The 9,725-nt window shown below is 58.3% G+C and overlaps 1 protein-coding gene across 1 annotated transcript in view; it reads left to right on the top strand.

The window, feature by feature from the left end:
- The first annotated feature begins 2,678 nt into the window (after positions 1-2,678).
- Positions 2,679-9,725, top strand: part of ITGB2 (integrin subunit beta 2) — a 26,814-nt gene continuing 19,767 nt past the window's right edge. The window contains exons 1-4 of the mRNA XM_045284631.1: positions 2,679-2,736; positions 3,840-3,928; positions 7,691-7,871; positions 8,752-8,922. Coding sequence (XP_045140566.1) covers positions 2,679-2,736; positions 3,840-3,928; positions 7,691-7,871; positions 8,752-8,922 — 499 coding nt within the window. The remainder of the gene's footprint in view (positions 2,737-3,839; positions 3,929-7,690; positions 7,872-8,751; positions 8,923-9,725) is intronic.

Below are 9,725 nucleotides of genomic sequence, written 5' to 3'. Positions count from 1 at the left end.
GAGGGGGTGTGTGGAACGATTGCGCCAAGCAGCCGGAAGGCTGGTTGGAATGACCCTCAGACCTTCCGGATAGCAGGAGGGTGCTCACCTGCCTCTGGACTTGAGCTGCGCAGAGCCAGGCTCCACGCAGGCTAGGTATCCGCTCCCCTCCCTCCTTCCCCGGCCCATTCCTACGGGCCCAGCTCTGAACTCCTAGGGACTAAGCTCAGCCAGCCCCTTCAGTCTCAAGACCTCCCAAGGCCCTGCACCTTGAACGAAAAGTTCTGACTGCTAGATGGGTCCACTGAGGCCCCACTGCCCACTGAGGCCCGGGCAGGAGGGCCTGGCTCACCTCGGCCTCTGCTCTGCCTGCTCCGCTCCCGCTTCCGAGGGTGCCCTGCTCAGTGAGGACGGAAAGCTTAGAACTGGCTCCTTCGTTCTATGGGAGCTTTGCCTCTGCCTTCCACCTTCAAAGCCACCATTTTCTCCTGGCTGTCCTGACCCCTGCCCAGCTAGAGAGTGGGAGAAGTAGCCTCATTCTTCTCAACACCCCACACTGTGGCCTCCCCCCAGGGTTCATCAGCTGGGCCTCACAGAGCTCCATCAGAGCACAGCACTGGAGGTGGGGTGGAATCCATCTCCCCAGCACCACCACTCCCCCAGCCCACTTCCTGTGACCAAAGGCAGGACCTGCGGTCTGGGGGTTGGTCTTCTCCTAACCAAAGAGCCCCTCCCTGTGTGGGCAGAGGTGTCACAATAAGGGGGGTGGCTCTGCATCCTGCTGCTCCTCGGCCTCGGTTTCCCTGCGAGGATGCCTTGCTGCGAGACGCCGGCGACTTGGGTTCAGCTCCCGTGTCACGGTGCACGTGTGCTCCAGTGGGTTTTCCTGACTCTCCTCTTCACGGAGGCAGATCGCCAGACCTCGGGCCCGCAGGTCACCATGGGGGCTCACGGGAGGGAGCGGGCTAGAGGGAGTTCGGTTAGTACAGCCCCGGACAGGGGTGCCTTCAGGTCTTCACTAGAACCGGGGGACTCTGGGGTGGTGAGTCCGCACGTATGGTTGGAGCATCGTGAGGTGGGCTTCCCCACGCGACGTAGAGCTGCTAGTACCTCTGAAGTGGGACTGCTCTTAGGTCCATAGACATTTGCCTGGATGGAGTGTCCAGAGGTGGGTACCAGCATGCCACTGACATCTGGGAAAGAGGTAGCCCTTTAGGTCAGCTATGGGGCTGCGGGCCCTGACTCGTGATCCAATGACCGTCTATCCAGGGGACTTTGGGAGCATTGGGGCTGGCACAGGACTGAGCCCAGCCTGCGTCCCCCCAACAGGCTTTCCACCAAAGGGGTGGACTGGCAGTGAGCTGAGAGATGCTCAGGCCCTCCCCGGCATGACCAGGAAGTCAGGTAGGACACAGGAAGTTCCCAGAGTGGCTCTGCTTTCCAATTCCCAAATGGGAAGGACAAGGGATTGGTTGTGACATGTCTGGGTCACGACTGTCCTGGGCAGGGACCAGAGAGAGGCCCTCTCCAAACAGATCACAACTGGATGTGGGCAGGGGCCTCTGACCAGTCCTCCCCAACCTCAGCACTCCACTGAAAATGCACTGGTCCTCGGGGGAGAGGATGAGAAGAAACTCTGCACAGGGACCTAGAGGGTCTGGCTGCCCCAACCTCCAACCCCTGAGGGAGCCCTGTCAGACCCACCACCACCAGGGTGACCCATCGGAGTAGACTCAGCACCCAGAAGCCCGGCCTCTGAGGATCTGGTCCTGCCGGCTGACGTGTGCTGGCCCTTTTCTGTGAAGGAGCACAGCCGTGCGAGGTGCCTGTCGCTTCCTGCACATCCCTCAACAGCCTCACTCGCTCTGGGTGTCAGATAAAAAGGCCAGCATTCAGCTTTGTCCTCACACCCACACCTGTGAACCCCAGAGCACGAGTCCTGGGGAGTCAGAGCTGCCCCACCTCCTGCTCTGCTTCTGCCCCCAGAGGGCTTGCAGTCCTCCCCGGAGCCCAGCTGGGTAGCACCACTTCCTGCTGTGGGCCAGGTCTAGGCTGGGGCATCTGTCCTCCCCTGGGCCCCAGATGCCAAAGATGGGCGATGCAGAGGCTGAAGAGTCGGGGCTGCCGTGGCCAGCTCCTGGCCCGCAGCTGTTGGGGCATCCGCAGAGCTCAGGGCTGCCCAGCATGGAGGTGGGGGAGGTGGAGGATGAGACCAGGGGACCCAGTAGTCGTAGGGGGGGAGGAGGCTTGTGGGATGCTCTTCCAGAGGGTCAGGCACAGTGTGGGTGCTCAGTGAAGCTGGCTTTCTTCTGTGTCCTCCCCCTGTCACCTGCTGAGGGACCCAGGCTCAACACTCCAGACCTTTGAGTGGACTCCCCCGAGGCCATGCGCATCAAGGCATTGGCCAGTCTGGCTGGCTGCCCAGCAGAGCGCAGGTCACGATTCTGGGGAATGCTGAAGGAAGCTTTCCGGGCCCACTCCCCCGCCACCACCAAGACCCACCCCCTTGCATGGGGTTGTGGCCGAGGCATATCAGCCCCAGCCCGGTCTGAACCCTGGAGGTGGAGGACAGGCGCTCCTGCAGGCACTCTGGGCCACCCAAGGGGCTGCTGGGTGCTGGGGGTGTGGCTGAGCAGACGTCTGGTGCTGGGAACCTGGGGTCTGAACCCTCTCACCAAGACCCTCTCCCTTCACAGGTCATGCTGGGCCGGCACGCCCCGCTGCTCACTCTACTTGGGCTGCTCTCCCTGGGGTCCGGTGAGTTGCAGGGGCGGGGTGGTGGGTGTGGGGGGAGAATGGGAGTTACTGAATTCAGGGAGACTGGGCAGCACCTCCCACACTCTGGGGCTTAGTCTCCCCACATCCCACATGCCAGGAGAGGGGTCTCATGTTCCCCAACCTCCATTCAGGACCACTCTCCTGAGACCCTCCCCCTGCCCATTCCTGCTCAGTCTCCTGACAACCCCCGCACCCCACCCTGCCGAGAGCTTAGCCCTGGATACAGCCTTGGTTTCACACACACACACACACACACACACACACACACACACACACACACACCATGCTTACCTTTGGTCCTCCTCAACCCACCGCCCTGTGGCTCCAAGTCCCGCACGTGCACGCCAATGCCCACGTCTGCCCCTCACTGCACTGCGCCTGGTCGGATGCCCTCTGTGTTTCTGGGTGTCTCTGGTAGAACAGCTACCAGCATCTTAGCTCACCAGACCCAGGACAGAGCTTCAGGGCCGGACCCCAAACACCTGCGCCCCTCTCTCCCCTGGCACAAGCATCACCCATGCCCCCCAGATCCTCTTCAGACCTCACACCTGCATCTACCCCCTTGGTAATTGCTCCACTCCCTGCCACACTCCCCGAATCCCAGGACTTCTCTTACATCTGTCTCTCGCCTCATGCGTGTGCCTACCCACTACCGTCTGTCCCCGACAGCTGCAGTGCCCCTGGGTCTCCTCCCAGCAGCCAGCAGGACCCTCTTGGAAGCCAGCAGGACCATCAAGAATAGTCCTGCCAGACTGCTTAGAGCCCTGAGTCTCCCAGAATCCCACTCGAGAGCCTCGTCCAGCCCCCTGGCCAGCTCCCTCTGTCCTCACCGAGACCTGCCCACCTGCTGCTGTTTCTGCTCCCTCCCAACTTCTCACACTCCCCACTGTGCCCACCTCGGTCCTTTGCTGCAGACGGTTCATGGATGTCTCTGGAGATGTCCAAGTCCCCTGTCTGCTGCAGTGGGGCAGTCAGCTTGGCTGGGTGGGGGAGCGGGGGAGAGACTGCCCTCCCTCCTCCTCCCATTCAGCATGAACTTGGTCCAGGCCTGTGACCCCCTGCTTCACCCCCCTTGCCCCCAGTCTCTCCCCAGGAGTGCACCAAGTACAAGGCTAGCACCTGCCGGGAGTGCGTGCAGATGGGGCCCGGCTGCGCCTGGTGCCAAAAGCTGGTAAGAGCTGTGGGACTCGGGTGAATGATAAACATCCCTTTCCCATTGAACACGCTCCCAGCCACTGGGCCTCTTGGGGATTCTCCCTGAGTCCGATAGCACTGTGTCGGCAAGATGCTGCTGCCCAGATGCCGTACACCCTCCTGCTTTTAGTAACAGACATTCTCATGGGACGGTCTTTTCCTTCTTTCTAATGTCTGTCTGTCTGTCTGTCTCTCATCATTATCATCTGTACATTTCACTTTTCTCTCTGGATGGATGGCTTACCGGTGTAGTCCTGTGGGTTCTTTATTTTATTCAATACATAATCATTTTGGTTTTCAAATGTGTATATTCAGGATTGTATATCTCCCTCCTTTCTACTTGCATTCTGTTCAGCTCTTTATGTTTAACACAAAACGTGGCATTTTAAGTGCCCTATCCCATGACATTATATTTCCTGTGCTGTGCAGCTGTCACCACTGTTTATTTCCAAAGTTTTTCATCCCCCTACACACACACACACACACACGAACAACTCAGTATCCAGTCAGCAACAGCGCCCCTTCTCCCCTTGCCCACCTCTGCTCTGCAGTGGTCTCCACGCCTCTGCATGGTTTTAGATGGCTTAGGCAGCGGTTCTCAACCTGTGGGCCGCGACTCCTTTAGGGATCGAACAACCCTTTCACAGGGGTCACCCGTTTCATCACAGTAGCAAAATGACCATTATGAAGTGGCAACAAAAATAATTTTATGGTTGGGGGGGTCACCACAGCATGAGAAACTGAATGAAAGGGTTGCGGCATTGGGAAGGTTGAGAACCGCTGTCTCAGAGGCTCATGGGATATTTGTCACTTGGTGACAGACTTCCTGTGCTCAGTAGGCTGTTTTCAAGGTCCATCTCTGTCATAGCACGTGCCTGTGCCTGCTTCTCTAAGGAGCACTGGTGACATGGGAGGTGACTCACTGGACTGAGAATAGCAAGGTCAGCAGTTCAAACCCACCAGCTGCTCCATAGAGTTACAGGCTCCAAAACCCACCAGGGCAGTTCGACTCTGTCCTATAGGATTGCGATGAGTTGGAATCAATTCAGTGGCAGTTGAGTTTTTGATCACCGCTTCGTTTTGATGCTTCAGTTGTTCTTGATAGGGCCTGTGGGAACCCCTCCATGCTGGCTCCTGTGCCCCCACCATGCTGTGAGCCTGTTCTTGCTTTCCCCTGCCCCAGTGTTGGAAAGAAACATTCAACAAGGAATCTCTGTTCCTTTTCCTAAGAAACCTGTCTCCCAGCTTTCTCAGTCCACAGACAGCAGCCCCCGGGCACGAGCCTACTCAGCACCACAGCAAGCCTGCCCGTGGGAAGGAGGTGTGTGCCTGTACCCCGCTCTCTTTCCCGGAGGGAGGGCTGTAGCCAAGCCCGGGGTGCAGCCCCCCACCCCTTCTCTTCGGAGAGGTTTCTTTTCTTTGGTTTAACTGGGTGAGATTACAAAGCAGGTCAGCCTTCTCGTCCGCGATTCACATACATTTTGTTTGATCTCATGCATGACAATCCCCTGATGTACCAGTCCTCAGTCCCTGCCCTGTGTATCCCGCCTCCAGTCCTCCTCCTCCTTCTGGTCTTTTGCCTTTGCCGTGGGGCACCTGCCGCCCTTTGATCTCAAATGACTGATTGTCCTATGGTGTGCCTGCCTCACAGTGCTGTTGTTCCTCTCAGTGACCTGTCGTTTGGCTCAAGATTGAGGACCGGGGAGTCCAATTCTGGGCCTGGAGGGTGACGAAGAGCCGCAGTCTTGGAGGTTCCACCGTCTCTAGCTGACCAGAAAGCCTGGTCTTTTACTACACTCTCGAGTGTTGTTCCACTTTTTTGGGGGGGTGTGTGTGTGATTATTTTATTTCTTTGAAATCCCCAAACCAAAAAACAACCCCACTGCCACGGAGCTGTTTCTGACTTGCCCTGGCCCGTGGGGTGGTCGTGGAGACTGTGCACCCGGAAGGAAGCAGACTTCTTTCTCCCATGGAGAGGCGGGTGGCTTCAAACTCCCCTCCTCTCACTTAGCAGCCGGTGCCTCACCCACGGCTCCACCAGAGCTCCCTATGTGGAACGTCATTAGCTTGATTGATGTCGGTGTACATTGCATTTTCTATTTTTCCCCCTTGCCCATCTTTGCTGGTTGTTTTTGGGAGGTTAACGTGTTGGCCTCTTCTAGAAGTCAAGGCGGTGCAAAGAGACATACCCAGGAAGTGTCACCTCTCACTCACTCCCCCGCCTCCTCACCCACTCCTCTCACCAACTGTCAGTAACCAACCTCACCCTCCCTGCGGGTTATCGCTCCTGGGCTTCCTTTCTTCTGGGTAAACAGCTGCTTGTCCTCAGCTGCAGTGACTTGGCCTGACTTTGGCGACATTGTGCAAAAACAAAACTCCTCCCTGCCTGGCCCTGCGCCCTCCCCATGCTCCGTTAAGACTTAGACCCGCTGCATTCCTGAAGTTTTCACCGACTGCCTTTTGAAAGTCAGTCCCCAGGCTCTTCCCTTCCAACCTTATTAGCATCCTAGCAACAGGAAAGCCTCCACACGGAGAGATGAGGGCGGGCTGTGCATGAGACGCTGGGAACTGGAACCTAGCCTGGCCCTCTCACGGAAAGTGCATCTTGAACCACCCTGTGTTGTCCCCCCCCACCCCCCATGTTTAGCAGGACTGCTGGGTAGCACTACCAGCTAAGCAGTCTACCACTAACCAAATGGTTGGCAGTGTGAAGCCACCCAGCACCACCTCAGTGGGGCCACCGCCTTGAAGTCTCGATGTGCACACAGCCCTATTTTGCATGCTGGGCATCATCATCAGACACAATCAGGTGGAGAACAGCTAACCCTAGGGGCATGTTTGCCATCCCCTCCATAAAGGGCCTGGGACCCACTGAGCATCCTTTCCTCATTCCTCCTGACCCGTCCGGTGAGGGGCTTGGTAAACAATACGATTGCCCAGTAAGCAAGGTCAATCCAGGCTTCCTTGCGCTCACTTACTAACTGTAGATGTCTGGGTTCTCCCTCGCTGTCAGGGATCATCAACCTGAACAGAGGTTGGATTCTGTAGGAAGGTGCCGTGGGATCAGGAGAGAGACGGCTGTCAGCCAGACCTACAGGCAGAATCTAGGGTATGGTGAGAACAAAACAAAACAAGCCATGAAATTGTTCCCTAAACAAACAAACAAAATCACCGCCATCAAGTTAATGCCAACACATCATGACACTTTGGACAGGGTGGACCTGTCCCTGTGGGTTTCACGGGAGTCGCCTTTATGGGAGTCTCTCTTCCTCTGAGAGACTGGTGGTTTCCAACTGTTGACCTTGCAGGTCAAAGCCCACTGTGTAACTGTTAGATCTCTCTGTAGCTAGATATACCTCGGTCCTTGGCTCCGCGCGAGAAAGAATTCACGCCGAAGCCTGGATCGTGATCCAAGTGAGTCTTATGAAAGTTAGAAGTTTTCAGGCTTACACCGCACCGATGGGGTTCCTCCCGAACATGCGGCCTGGTTGGAAGCTGCTCGGAGTCACGCAAAAGTGTCCCAAAGTCCTGCGCCACTCTCGCGGCTTCATTCTGATGCTCAGGTGGTTCAGGATTTGGCCACTGGGAGGCCAAGTCCATGTCATCTGGGAGCTGTGTGGCGAGGTCCGTCTGGGAGGCGGCTGTCTGTCTCTGTGTCCTGAGGGCAGTTGAAGGGGGGCGCTACAAATGTGACATCCATGTTCTCTCTGCCCTCCTCCTGGGCCCCTCTGTCCCCCAGAACTTCACTGGGCGTGGGGAGCCCGACTCGGTTCGCTGTGACACCAGGGAGCAGCTGCTGCAGAAGGGCTGTGTGTCTGACGACATCGTGGACCCCAGCAGCCTCGTGGAGGTCCAGAAGGACAAGGCCAGGGGCCGTGCGCAGCTGTCCCCGCAGAGAGTGACGCTTTACCTGAGACCAGGTAGGCTGTCCTTGGCAGGCAGGCTGGACCCCTGATTCCTGCGCATGCTGCTCCAGAGTCTGGCCAGGCTCAGCTAACCCTGCTCCCGGGTGACAGGCTTGTGTTGGGAGGGGCGGCCGGGTGAAGCAGGAGGCCGGGCCTCGGCGCTCCTTCACTTCTGAGACAGAGGCCCCACGGTAGCCCCACTCCATCTGCATCCAGCGGCTGATTCTCCCTGCACCACCAGTCTGCGTGGACATGCTTGTGCAAGACACGAAGCAGACACCGTGCCCGCTGCCACCCCCTTGTTTCCGACTGGCGGAGGCCCTAAGTGAAGCGTAGCTCTACTGGGCGAGGGTCTTTAAAGAGGCAGGGCACCAGGCCTTTCTTCCTGGGCACTTCCGAGTGGGTTTGAACCACCAACCTTCAGATTAGGGACCCCATACACCCAGGGTTTGGGACATACTTTTGCTGAAAAGTCCGTGAGGGGTATAAGCTGAGCTCGACGATGAACCTCTATGTCAGCAGCGTGAACTCACAGCAGGGCCACGGGGAAAGGGGGCCTGGGACCCTGTTTCTGTCAAAATTGCAGCCAACGTAGCCCTGCAGAGCGGTTCTGCTCTGTGCCGCATGGGGTCACCGTGAGCGTCAGACTGGGTCTGATGGCCGACAAGATTCTCTGGTGTGATGCCCAAAACGTCAGTGCTATTTTCCCATCACTCAGACCTCCCCGGGCACCTGCGTCTTACCTGCCACACTGGGATCGTAGGAGACAAGCTGGGGACTCCTGGAAGCTGGGCATCTGGGCAGGATGCCCTGTGGCCACACGCCTGCCTGGAGGTCCCAGGGAGCGAACCCCGGTTGGTCTCCACGACCTCGTCCTCTGCCCTCTCCCTGGCAGGCCAGGCGGCCGTGTTCAATGTGACCTTCCGGCGGGCCAAGGGCTACCCCATCGACCTGTACTACCTGATGGACCTGTCCTACTCCATGCTCGACGACCTCATCAACGTCAAGAAGCTGGGCGGAGACCTGCTCAGGGCCCTCAACGAGATCACCGAGTCGGGCCGAATCGGTGAGGTCCGGCAGACAGGGCATGCGGGTTCAGGCCTTCCCCAGTCCCACCCCCCGCCCCACGTCCACATATCCATCTATCCTATGGGGGAAGAGGGGCCCTGGGGGACCCGAGGCCCAGTACCCACATCCTGAGACTTGCTGGCATGGTCCAGCCCCTCCACGTGCTCTATGCTCTCCCCTCCCCTCGATGGATCTTTGACATTGCTGAAGGATGCTGGCTTCCCATGCGATCAAAGCATGAAAGGATACCAAGGCCTGTCAGTTACAAAGTAGTCACAGAGGTAGAGAGAGAGTCACCACAAGCCCTGAGTAGCCCCGTTGTGCCCGGCGGAGGGGCACAAGGCCCACGGACGGGAACCAGCCCCGTCGGGAGACAGGGACGATGCACACACGGTGTCGCACAGGCCTCCCAGCCAGGTGCCTGACCAACCAGCGTGCACACAGATTCCCCCGCACTCACGCACCAGCACACGCTCCATCGTGCGTTCCCTCCTGCCTTCTCTGCTCTCCTCCACCTGACGGGACGTTCTGCCAGCCTGCCTCACACCACACCTCCCTGGCCTGCACCACGCAGCCCTGCCTCACACCGTGTCCCCTCAGCCACCAGTCTCTGCACAGACCGCATGCCCCTCACCTCACACCAGGCGGCACAACTCCTGATGCACGTCCCCACTTCCACTCCTCAGAACTCATGGCCCAGGTTACACCGTGCCGTCTCTCACACCATAGCCCTTGAACTACATGGCCGCTCACACCATGGCCTCTCTCACCGTGTCCTCTCACACCGTGTCCTCTCTCACC

The sequence above is a fragment of the Echinops telfairi genome, unplaced genomic scaffold (genome assembly GCF_000313985.2).
Source record: "Echinops telfairi isolate 266 unplaced genomic scaffold, ASM31398v2 ScPeMD7_7469;HRSCAF=8507_0, whole genome shotgun sequence".
Lineage (NCBI taxonomy): Eukaryota > Metazoa > Chordata > Mammalia > Afrosoricida > Tenrecidae > Echinops > Echinops telfairi.
Note: the sequence above shows the minus strand (reverse complement) of the source record. Positions and strands in the feature narration are given on the sequence as shown.